The sequence below is a fragment of the Thermobia domestica genome, chromosome 10 (genome assembly GCF_964235325.1).
Source record: "Thermobia domestica chromosome 10, izTheDome1.hap1.1, whole genome shotgun sequence".
In the NCBI taxonomy this organism is placed as follows: domain Eukaryota; kingdom Metazoa; phylum Arthropoda; class Insecta; order Zygentoma; family Lepismatidae; genus Thermobia; species Thermobia domestica.
The window spans coordinates 138,257,597-138,281,465 of NC_137463.1; the positions used below are offsets into that span (position 1 = coordinate 138,257,597).

Sequence of the window (23,869 nt, forward strand, 5' to 3'; positions counted from 1 at the left end):
CCCCTGAAACAAACAGTAATGTCTGTTTTTCTGCAAACTGGTGTAAACGTCCGCAAGAGCACGTGCCATGCTGGCAGGGTGTCTAAAAATTCTGAACCCGGGCCACTTTTGCATAAACGTTTGAGTGGATGGAAACATCAGCGCACACGTATCCCATTATTTTTGGGGGCCCACATGTTGAAAGAAAACGTATTGCCCTAGGCCCCCCCGTGGGGTTCCACGCAGGGTCTACCTCACAATTTTGAAATGGTAAGGTGGGTGAAGTAGTTTATCGTTTAAAAGGTATTGTGAAAGCAATCTGCAACAAGTCCCAAGTCTGTATGCGCACCCTATGCAAAATGGTGTTCATAGATTCTTTCATGACAACTGTGTTGACATTTTGACTGTCTACCATTTTGTATAATGTGAGCGTACATACTCTGGACTTGCTTCATCTTGTTTCTTTTCACAATATCTTTCCAATGATATACTACTTGACTTCCTTATCATTTGAAAATTTTGGTTGGACCCTGTCTGCTACCCTTCGGGTAACCCTGGGACACATTTTTTCATTCAAAATGTGTGCCTCTAAGAATAATGGAATACGTGTATGCCTATTTTACCATTCACCCTACCCTTTCTACAGAAAATGGCCCGGGGTCAGGCAGTATAGACGCCCTGTAATAATGGCACGTGCTCTACTTTGCCCTGCTCTTGCGGACGTTTACAGCATCTTGCAGAAAAATGAAAATGAATGAAATGAAATTTTTGAGTTATGCCGGTTAGGATAAAGGAGACGGTGATGATAAGTAATGAATGAAATGGTGGAATGAAGAAAGTGGGAGGAAACGGGAGAACCCGAGAAAACTCACGCACACGGTGTTTGCCCACCACAAAGTTCACTTGGCGGGAGCAGGGTTTGAACCCGAGACCCCTAGCACCAGAGGTGAACGCTCTATCACTGAGCCACCGCGGCCCCTGCAGAAAAGTGAATATCACTATTTGCTCCCGGGGTGCTAACACTACACATGCTTTCGTTTTTGTACGTATTCACCCGTTCAAGCCCAAGTACTTTCCTTGTTAGCGTACGTATAGCAGAAATTAAACACGTGCCACTGTCGGTCCTCGTGTAAGAGCGTGCTAGTAATGATAATCACTTCTGGCTTGGGTTCAAACCAGGTCTGTCCAAAAATGTAGGGGGCAGGCGGCTGAAGTTATGGGGGCCCGATCCAACCATATTATAGTTCATTTGCAAGCCTACCGCCAAAATTTTAGGGGGCCAACAAAAAATTAGGCTTCCCTGGATACGGGCCAGGTTCAAATCCGTAGTGATTAAAAAATATGAAAGACGCAAGATTCCCAAGCCAACTAATGCCATCCGTTAGCAGCGTGCATGACTATTTCTACAATCGCACATAACACACACCATAACACACAACAAAGCGCGTTTTGTGTTTTTCAGCCGAAAGGGGTTAAAGTATTAAGGAATAAGGGCATACTCTAGGAGGTGTTTTGTTTACAAATTCAACTGGAAATTCGTTATCGCAAAGTAAACTAAAGGATGAATGGTTAGTCCAGTCAAGGTTCCCAAGCTCGTTTCATTCCTCTAGTTGTGACTCACTGTCTTACCACACCCACAACAGCATTAGTGAAGAATGCCGCTGTCAGCAGAAGGCGAGAAAAGTCAAAATGCACACTTGACAAAAAGTAAGTAATCATTGCTCTTGCTGCTTGCTGTATCAATTAGAGATGCAAGGGCTCGGGGAAAAAAATGTCTTTTTTGAAAAAAAAACTCGGTTTTTTCTGCTTCGCTTTTTTGCTTGGGAAATTTTGGGCTTTTTTCAAAATTCTGCTTTAAATTGATAAAGCAGACTTTGTTTCGCTTCTCTATAACACAGAAAGTCATTTAATTAGTGATTGATGCTGATAATAATATAAAACCTCGAAAATAAACCATGAATTTCGAAAAGATATTTCAAACAATTTTACTTCAACATATTTACATTGTGAATTCCAAAGGATTAACCAATTTATATAATAAGATTTTTTTAACCTTCTATATTCAAAACTAAACAGGGTTGGCAAGAATCATGGTTGTTTTGAAAATGCCATAAACCCATTTTTGGGGGAAAGTTTAAACCAGGTTTTTTTCTTTAAACCAGTTTTTTTTATTTAGATATTTTGCTTTATGTATATATATTACATATTCACAGAAATAAGTTTGTTTCGCCTTGGTGTTATTATGCAACAACTGGATTATTCTGGAAGAGGTCCCATAAGCTTAAAGAAGTCAGGTCAGTAAATTTGTTAAATTGAGAAACTCCCGCCCTAGCCATCAGGAAAATCTCGTCATTACTTTAAATATAAAACCATAACGGGAAAATCCTGTTATTGCTTTGCATGTGACACTTAAAGGTCACGTATCATAATCAGTACGCTAAAACTGAGGTATGAAATTATAAATTTAGTATGTAGATATCATTAAAAGTCCAATCCAAGCTAATGTTGGAAGTTACCGGTACGTAGGCAATCGATAAATTTTGCCAATTTCTATCAATATATTTAAGCAACCTTGGCTTCTTTATAAAACAACAGGCATTCAGGCATGCAGAAATATACAATTTGTTTCCGTTTCTATGTTTAGGCTTAACATCCTTACGTAATACCGAGGTTATCAAGGAGAATACTTTCGCTTAAAGTAACATCCGAACCGCTACTTGGTTTACGCATAAAAGAAGGGTTGTGGTTCGACCGAGAATTTAACATGGGACACCGTCATTAAAAGGTGAAAAGGAAATAAAGCTAATGCAGATGATTTGATGTGTGGAAACGTCACCATGAAGTTCACACAATTCGCATTTTTCGTTATTTTTATTTTTTTGGTTTAAACCAGTTATTAAAAAAAAAACAGCTGGTGTAAACCAGCCAACCCTAAAAGTAAACACTTCTTTAAAAATAACATACACAAATAAGTAGCAAAATTGTATGTAGTATTTTTGCTTCAAAATATTCCATACCCTCTTTTTGAAACAAAATAAAATTAAAATAAAAGATAATAGAAATACTTAGATTTATATGATACACTTAAAGGCTGCATATCTAGAGCTTTTGGTTCTGTATATTCTTGAAATTCTACAGTTAAGTTTTATATAACCACCATCACGGTTTACCCAATCCTCAAGTTTTCTGAATTTCTAACAAGAGAGATTCAACATATTACGGAACTTCCCGCCCCCCCCCCCCCCCCAAAAAAAAAGGACTACGGAATATACAGAAAGTTAAGCTAAATACAACTGCATAACAAACATGACGGAGTGGTCAGCTTTTGCGCTTCTATCGGAAGGTCCGGGATTCAACCCAACATTCGACCATTCTGACAAAGCTTTTCTTCATTCCATCTGTGAATGTAAAATAGTGTGTGTACTGTGGGTTGGCCGACTTCCTTTCTTATTGTTTTTAAAAAGTTATTATTACTAATTACCAGCAGTGACGGTTTTGCAAAGATTAGGGGGGCGGTCTTTTGGACTGAAGCCTGTTCCCCAAAGTTACGGAATGTCTAAAAACAAACGAAATATCTATTAGTTATGCTTTTACTCATAAACTTTAAGCTCCCGTCAAATAAAAATTACGAATGTTTAGAAAAACTAAATATTGGTAAGAAAAACCCCTCCTAAAATACTTTTCTAAATCCGCCACTGATTCTCAGTACCGGTATAAAATGATCTTCAAGGTTGTATCCGGGAAATTATTGCTAAACATATAAACGAAACGAAATATTAGTTATACCTGTACTCATAAACTTCAAGCAACTCCCAAATAAGATTAGGACTTTTTAGAAAACGAAACAATCAGAGAAACAAACCCCTCCCAAAGTACTTTTCTAAATCCGCTACTGATTATTTATATAAATTGGTATTCAAGGTTGTATCCGGAAAATTATTGCTAAATCATTGCACAGTTACAGTATAACAGAAATGTGGAAGTACGGTTTAACGGATATATTGAAAAACGTATGCTTTGACGGATATATAGGGAAACGTAAGTTTAACTTTTGCGCTAGAAGCTAGAGTACTAAGCTCTTAGAAATGAAACACGGATGACAAACTAAAGTGATCTAGAGGAGAAAAAAATGTCGATAACACAAAAGTTAAAATATAGTGGTTTTCAAAGCTAAATCAAGTTTTCTTATCAGCAGTAAAACTGTCATATGGTTGTTAGCGGCCACGTGCGGTTTGTCAACCAGTTGGATGTTGCCGGTATTACAAAAGCTTAGCCGCTCTCCCTGTCTCCAGGGTAAACAATGAAGCCTCGAACTATTCCTTCAGAGTGTTGCAAATCAATAAGCAGATACATAAAACCAGAATAACCATCTATATATATAAAAGAGAACGTACAAATCCTTTGTCCGCTCATCACGCTAATACGGCTGAACCAATTTCTTTTATTTTTGGGGGGTTATTAGGATTTGGACCCTAGATGGTTTTTATCATATCACTTTAATTTTCAATTACCAGTGTCTTGAGATAATTGACCATTCAGGTGTCCATTACGTACAAATCCTTTGTTAGTTCATCATAGGTATAAAAATAAACGTATTTATATGCAACCCGCATGACCGTGTCACTCGGCGGGTTAACATACATGACAGGCGTTATAATGGTTTTTATCATATCACTTGAAAGCGAAAAAGTAAAAATTATCTAAGTAACAAAGTTTATTGCGTTCGGGGGTGACCGCAGCGAAGCGGGGCGGGTTAACATAAATGACAGGCGATATAATGTTAACATTTACTGCAATCTTCTATGGTTTTTATCATATCACTTGAAAGCGAAAAAGTAAAAATTATCTAAGTAACAAAGTTTATTGCGTTCCTGGGTGACCGCAGCGAAGCGGGGTGAACGCTGCTAGTCTATCTATATATATAAAAGAGAACGTACAAATCCTTTGTCCGCTCATCACGCTAATACGGCTGAACCAATTTCTTTTATTTTTGGGGGGTTATTAGGATTTGGACCCTAGATGGTTTTTATCATATCACTTTAATTTTCAATTACCAGTGTCTTGAGATAATTGACCATTCAGGTGTCCATTACGTACAAATCCTTTGTTAGTTCATCATAGGTATAAAAATAAACGTATTTATATGCAACCCGCATGACCGTGTCACTCGGCGGGTTAACATACATGACAGGCGTTATAATGGTTTTTATCATATCACTTGAAAGCGAAAAAGTAAAAATTATCTAAGTAACAAAGTTTATTGCGTTCGGGGGTGACCGCAGCGAAGCGGGGCGGGTTAACATAAATGACAGGCGATATAATGTTAACATTTACTGCAATCTTCTATGGTTTTTATCATATCACTTGAAAGCGAAAAAGTAAAAATTATCTAAGTAACAAAGTTTATTGCGTTCCTGGGTGACCGCAGCGAAGCGGGGTGAACGCTGCTAGTCTATCTATATATATAAAAGAGAACGTACAAATCCTTTGTCCGCTCATCACGCTAATACGGCTGAACCAATTTCTTTTATTTTTGGGGGGTTATTAGGATTTGGACCCTAGATGGTTTTTATCATATCACTTTAATTTTTAATTACCAGTGTCTTGAGATAATTGACCATTCAAGTGTCCATAACGTACAAATCCTTTGTTAGTTCATCATAGGTAAAAATAAACGTATTTATATGCAACCCGCATGACCGTGTCACTCGGCGGGTTAACATAAATGACAGGCGATATAATGTTAACATTTACTGCAATCTACTATGGTTTTTATCATATCACTTGAAAGCGAAAAAGTAAAAATTATCTAAGTAACAACGTTTATTGCGTTCCGGGGTGACCGCAGCGAAGCGGGGCGGGTTAACATAAATGACAGGCGATATAATGTTAACATTTACTGCAATCTTCTATGGTTTTTATCATATCACTTGAAAGCGAAAAAGTAAAAATTATCTAAGTAACAAAGTTTATTGCGTTCCGGGGTGACCGCAGCGAAGCGGGGTGAACGCTGCTAGTTTAATATAAGGATAAAATACGTACAGGTCATTCAACAAGTAATTTTCTCTTCTATTAATATAATAATAATAATAATAATAATAATATTAATAATAATAATAATAATAATAATAATAATAATAATAATAATAATAATAATAATAATAATAATAATAATAATAATAATATGATAGTTTTTACGTTCGAGCCATTTCGGGCTACTGTGCATTTGCGGTAATGCTCGGAAAATAGAATAGAAACTGGACCGCACGTTGGACCGATATTGTATTTTTACCCGTATGAATCGGGTTTGCCCGATTGAACCGTATGAATAGGGATGACCTGATAATCCCGTTTTTATGAAAACAAGCTTAGTCTGTCATTATTGTAAATGATGTGTTGTTTCACTTTATTATCATAATACAAATTGTTCTAATTATCATGTACGAACTCATAACGAGTCTATCGGTTCAAACGGTCCAAACAGGCCAAACAAAGGTCAAACGGGTTTATCAGGTCTAAGGATCGAGTAAACCAAACGCAATGGGTATCGGGCGGGTACAGTTTACCCGAAAATTTCAAGCACTAATTATAGGTTAAAGTCAATACTTAAGAGCTCTAATTGTTTGCATTCACTTTTTCTTTTTTCTTTCTTTTTTTTTAGGTAGCCGACCAACGAATTTGCGGATACATAAATATAAATGCTCAAATCTAAATTATTGCATTATATTATTGCAATGAGCATCAACGTGATGTACTATTAGGAGTTAGCGTGATGCACTAATGTTAGTCTTTTATAAATGTTATTATTATTATTATTATTATTATTATTATTATTATTATTATTATTATTATTATTATTATTATTATTTGTTTATACCCTTCATGCAACTTAGAATCATTCTCACATAAAGCACTATATCAGACATGATTGAACATTATTTTGAAAATTCTCACATAAATAGATAAAATAAACAATTGGAACTTAACACTTCAAGAGTTCAAAACATGTCCTCGTTTTCGTTTTCCTCAGTTTCTGAGGACGATTGATCTATCTCGATGACAACATGATCTTTGTCTCCATCAAAAATATTTTGCAAGACATGATAACTTTGTTCAATGTCCTGGGAAAACATTATTATTATTATTATTATTATTATTATTATTATTATTATTATTAGTAGTAGTAGTAGTAGTAGTAGTAGTAGTAGTAGTAGTAGTAGTAGTAGTAGTATTCGACAGGCCATCTGCCTATAATGACAATTTAAAACTTTCTTTAAAAAAAAGAAATGATTAAAAAGCATTCTATTAAGTACCTAAATCCTCATATATATTAATGTATGCAGATTAATATCTGAGTAATAAAGCTATCATTATTAATTTCCTGTGTATAGTATCCTAATTTGTAGTTTGTCCAGTTTTTATGTACGTGACGAATCACTTTAGAAATAAACTGATCAATTATATATTGACCTGTATAACTATATCTTAAAGTTAGAAATAATATACTTACAAGCAGAGCAGATAAACAGGCAGAATCTTTATTAAGCCTATTACTAATATTACATATTACATATTATTACTAATATTACATATAATTATTAATAATGATAACTAAATTCCTGGCGCAACAGCCTTTAGAAGGCCTGGACTTATGACACTCATTTCTGTGGGGTAATGTGTTTCGAGGTCTGCACGGGCTTTGGCTACAATGATAAGCGTAATGAGGTTAGCCATACTGAGAGCTTAATACAGTTCTACCTGAGTTGGAGCGGCAACGCCGGAATCTAGTTAGAATGAAGGATTTATGGTAGGGACAAGTAAACCCTTAGATCTTGACCTTCGAGGAAAAAATTGGTTATGTTTTGCAGTGTTGGGTAAGTTACTTGTAAAAATGTAACGCGTTACAACGCGTTACAAGTTACTTTACTTTCTCATAAAATGTAACGCGTTAGTAACGCGTTACTTGCCTCAAAAAAGTAACTGTTACTTTACTTCGAAAGTAACGCGTTACTTTTAGGTCCGAAACTTTGAATATGTGAAAAAATCTTATTACTTCAATTTTCCGTACTACTATTACTACCGCTATTTTATTTTTATTATTATTATTATTATTATTATTATTATTATTATTATTATTATTATTATTATTATTATTAATATTATTATTGCACGTTCTGAATTGCTTTATGTAAATTTTTACTTGACAGCTATATGAATATTTTCATATAATGTAACATTGACTAAAATGCCACACTGCGTTACTCATAGGGATGGGGTACGGTGATCAGACGTACTGATTTTCGCAGTACAGTACTGTTTCTCAAAGAGCTGTCCTGCGTGTTGCGAAGACGCCTAGAAAATCGAGAAATATTATTCTTTTAAATGTTCTGCGAAATGTCCAGAGTTAATTTATTTGCAATATCTTAATGTTTCATTCTTTATTCACAACATTTTGAATCAAATGCACTCTTTTCCTGAATGATGAACCGCTGTTTTTTTTTTTTTTTTTTAAACTCCTCAAAAGATTAGGGATGGAGAACAATCAACAAACCATTTTTTTCTTTTTCTTTTTCTTTTTTTTTCTTTTTTTTTTACAATACATTGCTTTTACTGAGAAGGGCTTGTTGAGATATCGGTAAGGTAGAAAAAGTTTATTTTTCAACTTATTTTAGTGATGATCAAGTTAAGTACCTGTAGAAGTTCCCTTGTGCCGGTCTAAATTTTCTCTCATTTCTTAAAATAATACCATGCTTCGAAATTTTCTTTTCTTTTTTTTTTTAAGTCCAACACGAAGTTTCACTGTATGTTCATAAAAATAAACCATTTTGTCATTCGACAAAGCATTTGGAGTTGTGTTGAATTCCTGGAATACTTAGTTCAGTGCTTCTTCTTTTTAATAAAATGTTGATTAACTTAAGGTTAACATTGCGTATTGCCGAAGCAGTAAACTACCATATACTGTTATACTTGTGTTCTACTTTTCGTTTGTTAGAATCTGGTCACTCTAAGATGGACGAGTTTTCTTTGAAACTCGATTCGAGTAGAAACAGACACCTTTGAGCTCGATTCGAGAACTCGGCTCGAAAAATTTCCTCCAACTCGACTCGAATTCGGGTCGAGTTTCAAGTGGAATCGAGCCAAATCTGGTGTGTAGTTTCGAGTACTCTCTTCAAGTATCTTGCATAGACAATATAGGTTATCAATGATACTACTACTACTACTACTACAACTTTTTATTATTATTATTATTATTATTATTATTATTATTATTATTATTATTATTATTAATAATAATAATAATAATAATAATAACAACACTGTGTTTAAACATGAACGGTAGGCGGTTTCTATTTGAATACTAAAAAGCTATTTGATTGCCAACCTCTTTAGTCGTGAAGTCTAGGAGTCAAGGACATTGTTCACGAACTTCTGAATTTGGGTTGAGGGTCTAGATTGAGTATTCGGGCTCGAGCCAAACATTGTTACAAGTTATAGGGCACTGGCCAAATATCTTCAAAACTGCTCGGCCCAGGTTTAGAATTGTCAACGACTTGAGCAGCTCGGCTCACAGCTCATTCACTATCGACCCGAACTGAGAAGTGAGCCGAGTCAACAGCTCACCCAACCGAGTCGGCTAGAGCCTTCGGTCCAGATGAGCCGAACCAGCAAATGGCTCATCCCAACCAAGCCAGCTCGAACCGATGGTTCACCCGAAGCAAGACGGCTCGAGCCATCGGCTCAGTTGAGCCGAGCCTAGCTGAGCTTGTTATAAAATAATTTCTTGTGATCTCGATATTGAGACGAGAAGAGATGCGAGCAGTGTCTCCCCTCGTGAGCAACACTAAAAGTATTCCATATTACTGCTTAGCTTACATTTCTCATGGTTTTCGCTTTCCAGTGTAATCAGGCCATGATTTCAAAACGAGTTAAAACGAGCGAACCACTTATCAAACTCAACTCGACTCGAAACTAGACGCCAAAAACAGTGAGTCAGCTCGGAACTAGACTCGACAATATTACCTTCGACTCAACTCAAAACTCGACTTGAATCTGAGTCGAGTTTTAGCTCGACTCTTGCCCATCAATATGCGTAAAAATGATTACTTATTATTATTTTGTTAAACTAATTATATAATAATAACAATGTTGTTATGTAATATTGAAAATACAGAATATTGAGAAACATTACACTACAACTAATAAAATGAGAACACATTAACTGAAGGTGAATCAAAACTTGCCAGTAATTCTAAAATCGATAATGCTTTTTAAAGCTAGTTGTTCCAAACTCCACGGTACTCTAGGATCCGCAAACTTATCTGAAAGAACTCCAATATTACAAACCATCAACAAACTATTTTCTAGTAATAAAGAAAGCCTGATCATCAGAACACAGTTTATTCATATTAACCCCTTACTCTATATCGTTAAATTATGGCACCCTAATGGTTGACAAAATTTCCCGCTGGGGCACCACTTTACTTTTAAATTCTGTCCACCATCATCTTGAGCTTTTTTGAAGAAGTATCTTTCAAGTGTTCGAATGGTAAAATATTTTCGTTCTCCATCTTTATAAAAACAACACCAATCAAAGTAAAATAGACTATCGGTACAATTGCACTCGTAGTTCACTCAATGAATGGATTGGAGCTGTCAAAATCGATGACAAAACTTTCCAGGTGCTTGCAATCAGTACACGTGATTTTATTGAGGCTGTCCTCATCTTCCAAAAACAGCAAGTGGTACTATGATCTTATCTGATTCTTTGAGTGCCGGTGACTGACTGTCGGTCAGTGACATCGTTCATGCTCCATTGCTCCATTCCGAGAAATTCACTTACAGAAAAGAAACGTTTGTTTCCTAAAAATAATATACATATATTGTAGTTACTCATCCGAAATGTAACGCGAAAAAAGTAACGCAAACTAGGTACGTTACTTAAAAATTTGTAACGCGTTACCGTTACAGTTACTTTGGAAAAAATGTAACGCGTTACTAGGAAACGTTACTTAAAAGTAACGCGTTACAAGTAACGCGTTACTTGCGTTACGTTACTTCCCAACACTGATGTTTTGTCGCGAGCTATAAAGTTAAATAGCCTGTGAAATTGCTCTAAAATGCTACATTCTTCATGTTAGCTTTAATTCGTAAAACATGTGCTCCATCCATCTCGATGGTGAATTTCAGAGCGAAATATGGCATATAGGTCATGGAATTCTTATCTAACTATAGAATATACAATAAAAAAAGCTATTTAGATAGAAAAATCATGAAAATGAAAAGAGCCAAAATTTCCAAAATTCTCGTTTTTTTCCAAAAAAAAAAAAGGCCGGCTTTTTATGTGAAAAAAAACTTCGATTCAAAAAAGCCAGCTTTTTGCATCTCTAGTATCAATTATATTCAATCATGTTTATTCTTGTTTTAACTGTCAACTCATGCAGGAGACTGTTATCCTTTTGGTTGATTTACATTCCTCAGCCAATGTATATTCACTCGCTGTAAACACTGACTGCGGAATGTACATCAAACAAAAGGACGACAGTTTCCTGTATGAGTTGACAGTCGAAACAAGTATTAACATAATTGAATATAAATTATATAGCAAGCAGCAAGAGCAATGAGTACTTATGGACATTTTGTTAAGTGTGTATTTTGACTTTTCTCGCCTTCTGCTGATAGCGGAATTCTTCACCAGTGTTTCTGTGCATGTAGCAAAACAGTGAGTCACAACTAGCGAAGAAACGAACTTGAGAACCTTGACTGGACTAACCATTCATCCTACTTTATTTTACTTCACAAGAACGAATTTCCAGTTGAATTTGTGAACAAAACACCTCCTAGAGTATGGCATTATTCCTTAACACTTTGACCCCTTCTGCTCAAAACACAAAACGCGCTTTGTTCAATTTGGTAGGACAAATACATGATGAGATATTCAAAACAACGTAAACGCCTGAAAGCGAGAGAACGCAAAATGGCTGCAGCCGCTGCGTCACCATGCGATGTTGTAAAAAATAATTAATTCTGGTTTTGAAGTACCGTTATATCGACTCAACATTCCTGAACAAAATTAAATTTTTTTGAAAAGGTCGACGGCAAATTTTCCTTTTTTCTCGATCACTTAGCGTGGATTGACCCAATGATAATTCTATACGTAGTTTTTAGATTTAAAATATTTACAAATCCAATTGCAGCTGATAAAGCTATGGATATATACTTCTTATATACTTCTTAGAGTTCTATTTTTCTCTTTCCAGGACTAAAAATGATATCTGTGCTTTCGTGTGCATACAAGGTTTTGTAAGCTATATGTTTTTCAATACATATCTAAATAATCTCTATTTGCAATATATAACTTTCGTTTAGAACACTTCACTTCTACCATTTTTTAAATAAAAATATTCCACATTACAATTATCAAAAATATTTAAATTCTTTCTTTGATCTGAATTATCAACTTTGTTTGTTTGAAAGAACCAAATTACAAAATCAAAAAGAGTGTGTTTTGAGGTATAGTTTTTTTCATCAATATACATTAAAGAATATTAATTTGGTTCTCTTAATAATTGAGCTTTATATTTAAATTCAAAATCTGGTTTATATTCAGTAACTGGAACTAGCTTGCATACCTTTTATTTGAATGTTTGCTCTATGTCCTGATGTAGGTGCATAATTTTCTGTTTGCCATCTATGAAAGATATTACCATTCATTGCACTTCTAGTAAATGAAGTTTTTATTGTCATATTTTCATAATCACTTAAAGATCTCCATAAATATCTCAATGGACAATTAACAATATATTCCTCACCATTTACAGTAATTTATCTTGAACATTCATAAATCCTGATCGTTTTAAATATGGATCTTCTGATATAAATTTTAAACTACATATAGCTGATGTTCTTAAATCTGAGTAACTGGTAGTACATATAAGTGTACCATGCATATAAATATCAATTCCTTGAAACAAATATTGAAAGAAATTTCCAAAAAGTCTAGTGTTCAAAATTAGTTCAAATTTTCCACCAGGTTCACCTGTAATTTTATATTTCAATCTGATATAATCCATATGAATATCTACAAAAACATTCCCTTATTTTTATAACAAAGTTTTTCAATATCAAAATTACCCAGAGCTTCTAGTTTTTAAACTTTTTAAAAATGCCTGACCAACTTCTGCACCAGCTATAGGCTCCATTTCTTTATTATGCCTTTCTTGTTCTTCGTTCTTCTTACTATCTATAACCGTTTTAGCTATCATTGTAGATCTGCAGTAACAGAACATAGTGCATCTATAGCAGTTAATATTAAAGGAATTGTAAACCCAAAACAACCATAATATTCTTTCTTACCTATTTTTAATTCTTTATTTACTACTCTCAAGAGTGAGTGATAAATGTAACTTTAAATCCGAACCTTTATTAACCTTTTTTCTTTATTTTCATTTTGTTTAGCTATAAGAATATTATCAATTTTTAATTCTGTTCATTTGGAATAAATAAAGTTATATTACTCACTAGGGAAGGTCGCGAGGTGTTACTCTAACTTCATATCGACGCTATGCTCAATCGATTCGTTTTTATGTATGAAACAATTACGCAAACGGAGAAATCCTCGATCGCAAGCATGTTTGAATTACGAGCGTTAGAAGTTCAAACTTGAACACATTTTGCAGAAAGTTTGAAGTAACCATTTAGACGGTTCATTTTTGGTATTGGTGGGCTTCCTTGGGTGCCCATCACAGTGATGAGGTAAATGCATACGCAATGTGGAAGATAAGGGCACTTTTTGGGCAGGGGTGAAGGGTAATGGCGTCTTACAACTTGCAAATTGCCTCCTGTTTGCACACCGGTGCGAAAAACTAATAAAATGTATTTGCTATCCTATTCGACTGTATTGTGATTGAACAATCACATTTGTTTCCGAAACGCTTTGCCAGGCGTGTGAAGTTCAATGAACATCGTGTTATTCATAATTAATCTTGTGATATTCTTGCCATCTGTAGGTAGGAGTGAGACCAATATTTTCTCAAAAAAGCTCTGTCACTAATGTGTTGTTTTGTCCGGATCAACCGTCCAGCAACTACTTTGTATTTTGCACTTTGCGCACTGGAATACAGTATCACATCTGGAAACTCAGTTTATTGTTAATATAAAGTTAAACCAAATAAATTATCCACTACAGGCTGACACTGACAGTGAATACGAATATCAGTTTACCCTACCGGCATTTCATTTGTAATCAATCGTACAGAGTTGGCGGTTCAAACAAATCGCGCTGGGCCAGAGCGGCCAGCCACGAAACTATTCTAAGCGGTACTCCGAACCCTGTTGGTCTAGGTTTATGCATTGCTCAAGATTTTATTTCATACATCATCCATCGCTTGCCATGTTTTCTTAGTTTTCAGCTAATTGAAATGCCAATTATGGGAACATATTGGTCAAATTCCAGGGAATATTTAAAGATGTTCAGAGGCAAAAAAAAAAAAAAAAAAAAAAAAAAAAGGCCGAAAAATTAAAGAAAGTGATTAGCGGGAATGTGGGCTCAAAGCTGGGAACAAGCTCCCTTTTATTCTTGAGTAAACCGATGTTTGCATACATCATCGCTAGCCGATTGTTTATTTATTTATTTATTTATTTATTTATTTATTTTGTCACATTTCGTCGACAGCGTCACAAAGTGTCGTATCTCAAAAAAATCGAAAATTGAGATATTTTACTATGTGGTTGCATACACTGACTTCTACAATTTCCCAAAACGACACATCTGTAATGTGCGTTGTTTTGACGGTGGTGATGACGTCATTGTGTCGTATCTTAAGATGAAGCATATAGATCATTTTTACAAACAGTCGTATCTTGAGTTACGACAGTTTGTGAGCAACAAATCTTTTGCAACTGGACAGATACGCCTATATTCGAATCAATTTGTTTATATATCCAAAGTGGATCAAAAATAGGTATACCGTCCCGTAGTGATAAACTTATTGCTTTTTATATCATTTCTTATTGTTATCCATCAGGTAGACTTACTTTCTTTATAATTTGTTCCTAATGTCTTTTTACTTATATCTTAAGCTCGGAACAGCCGAAGCAAATAAACTTATAAGCTAGAATCTTATACTTGATCAATGCGAGGCTGTATACATATATATTTACACGGCATGGGGCGTCCTCAGGTTGCGGATCGAGGAGAAGGCCTTAGATATAGAGGTTAGCTGCGAATATACTGAATAAGCAGTCGCGGACAGACAAGGAGTGGCCCTCCAGCTTGGGGGTTTGGGTGACGGTAACAACCTCATTCTGTAAAAAAAAAATTAAAAAAAAAATAAAAAAGGACACTTTTTCAGAAACATTCAGAGAAGCCTCGGACAAGGACTGATAACTTGGCACGACCTTAGCAAAAGAAAATGGACATGAGATTTGGAAGATGGAAGATTAGAAGTCTTTATAGGGCAGGCGCGTTAAAATCCGTAACGAGTGAGTTAGAGAAATACAGGGTGGACCTAGTAGGAGTTCAGGTTGGTTGCTATGATGGGGTATGCGGTTCAAACACGTAAGAACATCAGAGAAATTTCTCTCCGATTCTTTGAATCTCGGCATGGACATAATGAGGGAGATTCAGTCCACAGTGCTATAAGCACTGTGACAGTAATTTTGTACCCTCGCAACTTGAACCGATTGTTGAACTGGCAAAGAAAAAGAACACATATACGTTGATTGTGTTGACAGAAGCGATGTACGAGACTAGATCTCTGTCCCAATGTCTTTGTATTCTCAGTTAGACGTGACGAAAATGGAGATCCAGTCAATTGGACGGAAATGCGTGAAGTGAAAGTGAACAAAGACTATCCAACTGCATTCAGTTTAAGACAAGTCATTTTGAGGACACTTATAGAACTATTTCCCTGAAAAGAACGCAGATTGAATCCACCAGATAGAAGTTCCTACTTTGCAGTCTTGTCAAAAATTATCTCCAGAGAAGTACGAGGACTCGTTACCATTGTGCCCGGGCCCAACTCCAATCATTCGAAACCCTGAACATGTTCAATTTTACAGAAACTTACCACATTAGCCATCCTGGTCAAGTGCAATATCAAAGCATGCAATTTGCAAATTACTTTGCAAGATTTTATATTCTGGCAATGACAACTTGATAGCATTATTTTATGTTATGGTTAGTACAGATGGTGATCAGAAAAATGGAAACACCTGAACGAAATTGCAACTTACTAGAGTAATATGTGTCGGGCCACCTTTCGCCTTCAGAAAGCCTTGATGCGACGTGGGATGGAGGCTAGAAGTCGTGAATGGTAGCAAGTGGAATTTTACATCATTCCTCGTGCAGGGCATCGGCCAGTTCTGTGAGAGAGGATGGAGGTGGAAATCGTCGCCGGAGTCGTGTTTCCAAGACGGACCACAGATGTTCAATTATGTTGCGATCTGGGGATTGGGCGGGCCAGGGGAGGTGTTGAACTTCATCCCGATGTTCCTCAAACCACGCTGCAACAACGCCAGCTGTGTGAATGGGTGCATTATCATCCTGGAAGATGGCGTCATTGTCCGGGAACAACATCCGGAGCATAGCATGCAAGTGGTCTCCTAAACTTTCGACATAATCGTTGGCAGTGATTCGTCCGCTAAGTGTGACCACAGGACCCGATGAAAACCATGATATGGCGGCCCACAGCATCACCGAGCCGCCGCCATGTTTCTTAGTTGGGCGGAGACACTGCAGATCATAAGCTTCTTTGGGCGTTCTCCACACATAAACACGGCCCGTGGTTGGGAATAGGGTGAAGGATGACTCATCCAACCATATCACACGTTTCCAGTCCTCAACGGTCCAAGTTGCATGGTCGCGGCACCATTTGCGGCGTACGAAAGCGGCACCATTTGCGGCTCATGGTCCCTGATGAGCGGTTTGGCCCGTGCAACACGACTCCGTAAGTTCATGTCATGTAATTCGCGGCGGACTGTGATTGTCGAAACAGGGTGGGGGAGGTGCTGATTGAGTTCCTCCGTCACTTGCTCCGCAGTGGCACGACGGTTCTGCGTGACAATGCGCTTTAATACGATGCTGTTCCACTGCGCCTGACGTACTATGGAGACCGACCTAACACACCACCACCAGGCGTCCGGCGCGGCGAGCGCCACGACACCACTGCCAACCCATATATCTGACGTGTTGCCAACTACAGGTGTCTCCATTTTTCTGATCACCATCTGGTACGCTCTTAATGTTGTGTTTCTTGTGTGTTCTCAGGAATTTCGTTTTACCCTCAAGAATCTCAGGAAGCGTTTGTTAAATTATTTTGTGTAATACACACGAAGTTTTTCAATAAAAATGCAATATATTTCGATTGTTCATCTATAAGTGTAGTTCTCAGTATGCGTCGTATCTTTCATACAAGAGAGGATTACCATCGTCACAAACTGTCGTATCTTTTTCCCGCCAAATTTTCCATAAGGTTTTACAGGCAAATTCCATAAAACTTTCTACGCTGATTTCTTGTGATTTAAATTATAACTTGGTAAATTTTCACTCCTTTCGGTAAAATAGATTTTGAGTTATGTTTGTTCAAAGTTGTGTGAGAACCTAAAAATCGCTCTCCTAAAAAGTTTAGAAAACTGAGATAAGACAGTTTGTGACGCTGTCGACGATTATCGCTGAATATAGTAAAATATTCCCTGAGGTTTGACAGTCTTTTCCAACAATCGTCATTAAAATCCATTGATTTAAAAAAAAAAAATATTGCTAGCGATGAAATATTGAAACACCATTTTTAATAATGCATAAGCAGAGGCTGACTGGTTTCGGAGTTACGTTCAGGTTAATTCCACGAGAAAGTGTTTCGGAGACAATTGCCATTGTTCATTTTGAAGGTGGACAGACAGGAAAGTGACATCTTAATGATATTACAGTCGAATAGGGGTCGCAAATACATTCTTTTAGCCTATCGACCCGGTGTACCAAACAGAAGGCAATTTGCAGTTTGTAATACACTATTTCTCTTTACTTCCTCCTAATAAGTGCTCTTATCTTGTAAAATGCGCATATTTTGACCTCACCACTGTGGTCGGCACCCAAAAAAAAAAAACACGATATCAAAAATGAAGCGTATATCTAAAAACGAAATAGTTACTTCAAACTCTTTACAAAATCTGTTCAATTTTGAATTTTAACACTCATAATTCAAACCTGCTTGCGATCGAGGATTTCTCCGTTTACGTAATTGTTTTATATGTAAAAACGAGTCAATTGACCATAGTATGATATGAAATCATAGTAGCACTCCACAACCTTCCCCAGTAAGTATCATTTTGTTGTTTGTATTTTTAATTTAAAAATTACTTAATAAATATTAATGTAAACCCAGGTTTCCTTTTACCTAAAAATGGTAACTCTTCTGTAATTACATTTGATTTGATGCAAATATACTTGGGGCGGCACGGTAACTCAGTGGTAGAGCACTTACCTCTGGTGCGTGGAGTCCCTGGTTCGATTCCCGGCCAACTAGATTTGTGGTGGACAATCGTATCCTCGGTTTTCTTCGGGTATTCCAGTTTCCTCCCACATTCTTATTTCATCAAGTATTCCATCATCATTCACTTGCCTCAACCATCTGTCTTCTATTAGCCGAAAGAACATAATCGTCGGACATTAAACTGAAAGATTTCATGAAAAGATTTTGCAAATACTCTTCTAAATGCTTTATATCTCAAATCTATATCAACTGTATGTCTTGTTCCTAAATCTTTATTTAAAGTTAAAAAACATCATGTTCTTTATCAGAACACGAGGAACTCTGGAATGGCGGTCCATATCAGCGTAAAGGAAGTCACACATATACTATACTTCATCCAAAAATATGTAATGCTAATTGCATTAACCTAACTTTAAAAAACCTGGTTCAAGAATGGAATTTCTCCCATTGATTTTTGAATACAATTAAGCCTATTGTATTTCATATTATTTTGTGAGTGAAAATTAAAATTTAAAAAAATAGAATATGAGTGTATCCAAGACCCTACCTAAAATTACTTTCCGATTCCTTTTCAAGACACTAGAAATGTAAATGTTTTAGACTTATTTGTGATGCGTTTGACTTCATACCACATCCTGATGGAACTCGAGTAAATTTTGTTTAAGGAGGTCAGCTTAATAGTAAGGCACAAAGTCTTAATTATTAAAATTTTCCCATTATAGCTATCCCAACATATGTACTTGCTAATCGAATTTACTGCAATGAATCTCATGCTCAACCAACTTCACATTCTCTGTCCTAATTTCCCAATTCCCAATCTAACTCCCAGTACTGTCCAAGATCCTAAAACTTTCTAGTTATATCGTAGTGTTTGATTCAGACCTTGTTATGAAACACCTTACGATGTCTTTTAAGGCAGGAATACCTCCTACTTTTGTAGCGTGATGTTTACATTACCTGTTTTATTTCCTTAAATAATTAAGTTGCTTATAGCTTCCTTCTTATACCATTCCCAAAATAAATGTGTAAAAAATTATTGAATTTTGGGTACTTCACAATGTTCAATTTTTACTTTTGATTTAGAAAAATATGGAACTTTTTAAAATGTCAATATAAATGATCGAATCTTAATCTTTAATTATTAATAAATATACTTCTTTCAGATGTTGAAAATCCCCGAGTAATTGGATGTCCAAAATCCTTTGAAGTAGAACTAGGCTTTGGAGAATTATCTAGAATGGTTACTTGGGAAGAACCGATATTTAGGGACAACGTAAACGTTACACAGATTTATAAATCAAAGGTAAGAAGATACTTCTCTGTATATTTTATATGCTGTACAATTTACAATATTACTGTTAGATTTGTGATTACCGTTTATTAAAAGATTTGTGATTTACCGTCTATTAAAAGATTTGTGATTACCGTTTATTAAACAGTTTGGCAATGAGGGAGTTAATAATAATAAGAAACAACTTGTTTGCAAACTTGATTTTAGTACTTCAGATTGTCAATCCTTTTCCAATTCTTATCTGTAGTATGCATTACACTACAACTATACACTTTTTGAATATTGAAAATGAGTTCACTCTCACTTCGACAAGACTTCCCGAATTAATACTTTGATTCGATCTAAGTCAGGAAATGTATGAACATAATTCATTTTTAACACACTAGGCGAATTTGGAATCTGTATTTGAATGAACCGTCACCAGTATCCATTACGATCATATGAAGTACATCATTGTATGTAAGTGACATGTTCGTGAGTTAAGCAACATTTTGTTCAAATGCATCATCCAAAATACGCTACGTTCTAGTTAGTGTATCATTATTTACTAATCCTAATATCCTTAGAAGACCCACAGTGAGTGAAAGTACTTAAAAGGGAAAAAATGAAAATGTCGTAAGTACCTCTCATGGAAACATAATCATCTATGTAAGGCCAACATAGAAAAAAATATAAATATTACTAATTATCAACTTCTCTTACATTAGTAACGTGAAAAACAGTATTTTTCAAAGTATGGCGCAAATAAAATATATACTTAATTTCTTCCTTTTTTTATTTCGAAGCCCTTGTTGCTGGTCTAGTGGTTAGCGTATATGCGTATGCCTTTGATGCACATCTTTCTGGGCTCGATTTCCTGTAGAAGATTACAAAATTTTAATTTTACAATCATTCACTTACATGAATCATTCGCCTCCTTTAGCTTAGGGTCAGTCACCTTGACCCTTTTCTTTAAGAATACGTATAGTCAGTCATACGTTTGCGCTTATTAGACTTTCATATTCCACTTTTGGAAACAGAAGATATAACAATTGCAAATGCGTCGCGAACATTTGGGGGCCCCAACAGAGGCTGAGACACGTGCTTTTAATAAATTATATACCAATATACTAACAAACAACGTAAAGTTCTTGTCAGTGGGGAATCTTGTCCCCACTGGCTAAATATGAAATAACGCTACATCTCAAATGGCTATAGGAACATGATTTTTACAAGTGCTGCTGTAAGGTTTTGAATCGTATCACCTTGTTTAATGCTTCGAGGCGAGCACGTAATCGTTATAGGTTTTCATCTTCCATATTAAATCTTTCATCTTTGATAAGTTATGTGGTGTGGGAAAATGAATATGCCAGGCAAGCAAATAATAAATCAATAATTATTTTCTTCATACAATGTGAACCTGAAGTATATTATGAAAATGATAAACACACTTCAAATCTTTCAGTATGTGCTGTTTTCATGTTATAAACGCAGTTTACAATGCACAGCGTACACGTTCAGAAAACTTTAGTTAACTGCTCACATGAAATAGTAGGATTCATATATCAATTACTTGATTATATTGCAACTAGTTGCGTGCTGTCTGCTATCGTTTCTTATGTGAATTTTTGGTCACAGTGCAACTAGATTTTTAACGATGGCAAAGATTTGGCTTTTAATAATGCCAGAATGATATTTAAAATAAACGAGATGTTCATGAAAGTTTATATGTGTATTTAGTAATTATAGGAATACAGGGGTGCAGACCTCTCTTTTGTGGTTTGAGGAGTTTTCCCTCTAAAAATCATAAATTTGCGTCCAAATACCCCCTCCCCGCCTAATGATTTGACTCACCCATAGTATTTCCATGTTTTGCCTTGCATGACAAATGACAATACATGTAGGCCCACTTGCTACAAGAGCACCCGTAATCCTGATAAACAATTAAGGTTCATAAGAAACATTTATCGTAAGTAAAATATAAAATAGAATCTGTAGTGTATTATAACATAGTTTTACGCTTTTGCGTGTTAGGTCTATTATTCCTGTATAAAGCAAACAAATATACTTTACAGCTAAAGTTGTAAAAAGATCGAATTTTTGCTTGGCTTGTAATATCGAGCTCGGAATAATAGTTACACGGAAAGTTTCAACCAAATTATGATAACACTAACACAAGAACTAGTTAGGATATCATTTGATCTACTACACATAATATGTATACAGAGTACAAATTTACCTCGCTAACAAACTTTCTATATGATCACATGACATTTCACTCCTGCGACTGATATTTTTGCCATATGAAGGTTTCAATTTACGTTACCCCAAGATTTCGCCACTTCTTTTCTCATTACAAGTAACTTTCTACAAAAGTCGTTACTGATTACTTTCTTCTTACTTTGTCAGAAATCACCTCCCAAGTTTGTTATTGAGGTAAATTTACATCTCGTTACTTATTACAGGTTTAAATAATATCTCAAATTTTCTGTGTGTAACTAACATTGTATAAGGTTGTGACGCATAACATCGGAAGACATTCCTATCATGTTAATGATGTCCTCAATTGAAATCTTCTCAAGAACATCTGATTCCGGTGCCAGAATATCACAGAAGACATCCACTCATCTAACATTACACTCTGGAGGCGATTTTTTAATATACGGAGTTTACTCAGGGCACGTTTTGTAGAACAATGAGTCACTGCCGACTAGGCTAAAGGAGGCGGTTATGATGAGAAATGAATGAAATTGTGGAAAGTGGGAGAAAATTGGAGAACGCGAGGAAATCTACGTACATGGTTTTTGTCCAACACAAAGTTTACTTGGCGCGAGTTGAGATCGAACCAAAAACCAGAGGTGAACGCTCTACCACTGAAATACCGCAGCTCCCAGTCACTGGAAGAGTTGCAGAATGTGGTACAATACAGAGAGGCTACGGAAAGTTGGGATATAAATCCGTAAGGTTTGATGAGTCTTTCAACACCCAATGATCGACAGCTCCTCTAACAAGTAAACGCTATGTTTGGGTGAATCAGTTGCTGCCCAAGACACATGTGACAGAGTAGCACTAAACGTGCTCAATATGTCCGGAGCGTTTAAAGTGTAAAGCACAAAGGGTTTAGGGGATACAGCCACTAGAAGGTCACATGGAGGTACATGTCATAATCGTAATACATAGTCCAAAACATAAGAGAGATGTCTTATACCTATTATTTCCTCTAAACTAGATTATATTCGTGTTTCCGGCATGTTTAAGTGATGGGACACAAGAGAAAGTGTTTGTTTAGCAAATCCGAAGTGATTTTGTTATTCCATAGAAAAGTTACCAATTACTACAATCAATATGCAGTTCAGAAAAGAGTGCAGGCCTCGTACAAATACTCTGTTCACTGTGAGTAAACCTGACAAATGCAACTGAGTCGCACTAGAAACATTCGTCGTTCACAATTCTGTCAAAGAACTAATCGTAAGGAGCGACCCAGTTACCAGGTTCCTCATTCAAGCCTTATGGAAAGCAAATAGAATCATGTTGCGAAAACGAGAAGCACTGAACTGGTGAATTGTAAAAAACTAAAGTTGTATGAACCTGTTATGATGCCAAATATTCATGTCACTGTTTGTTATTATTGTATCAGTGATGAACAATGGCTTTGTATGGAACTTCCAGAAGCTCAATTATGCTACCCACCAGGTATCAGCCGTTTGATCAATTCAAAGCCTTCTGGCACACACATTGACGAAAAACTGGCGTCTTTGTTTGAAGACCACGCATCAAGTAACAGGAGGGCTTTCTTCTTATCACTTGGAATGCTTTTCCACATGACGTCCGAACAGAAGCACTTAATGTCGTCAGACCTTCTAGTGGCTGCATCTCCTAAACCCTTTGAGATTTGCACCTAAAACTTCCCTGACATATTGAGAGTACCTAGCACAACTCTATCACAACTCGATTTACCCAATCGTAACATTTACTTGTAAGTGTCTCTTCATCTTCTGCTGTGGATGATGTGCTGCTATTATCGCCAGAGTTTTTCTCAAAGTTTTAGTGTGTTTTATTGTATTCTTTACTACAAAAATCTGCAATATCCACATTATGATGACTTGCCTTGTACTCTGAAGAAAATGTTTCC

The 23,869-nt window shown here is 36.0% G+C and overlaps 1 protein-coding gene across 1 annotated transcript in view; it reads left to right on the forward strand.

Moving 5' to 3' along the window:
- Positions 1-23,869, forward strand: part of LOC145662734 (uncharacterized) — a gene marked incomplete in the record, with an annotated part of 1,843,005 nt that overhangs the window by 1,668,761 nt on the left and 150,375 nt on the right. Inside the window, 1 exon segment of the mRNA XM_081728599.1 lies at positions 19,631-19,770. Coding sequence (XP_081584725.1) covers positions 19,631-19,770 — 140 coding nt within the window.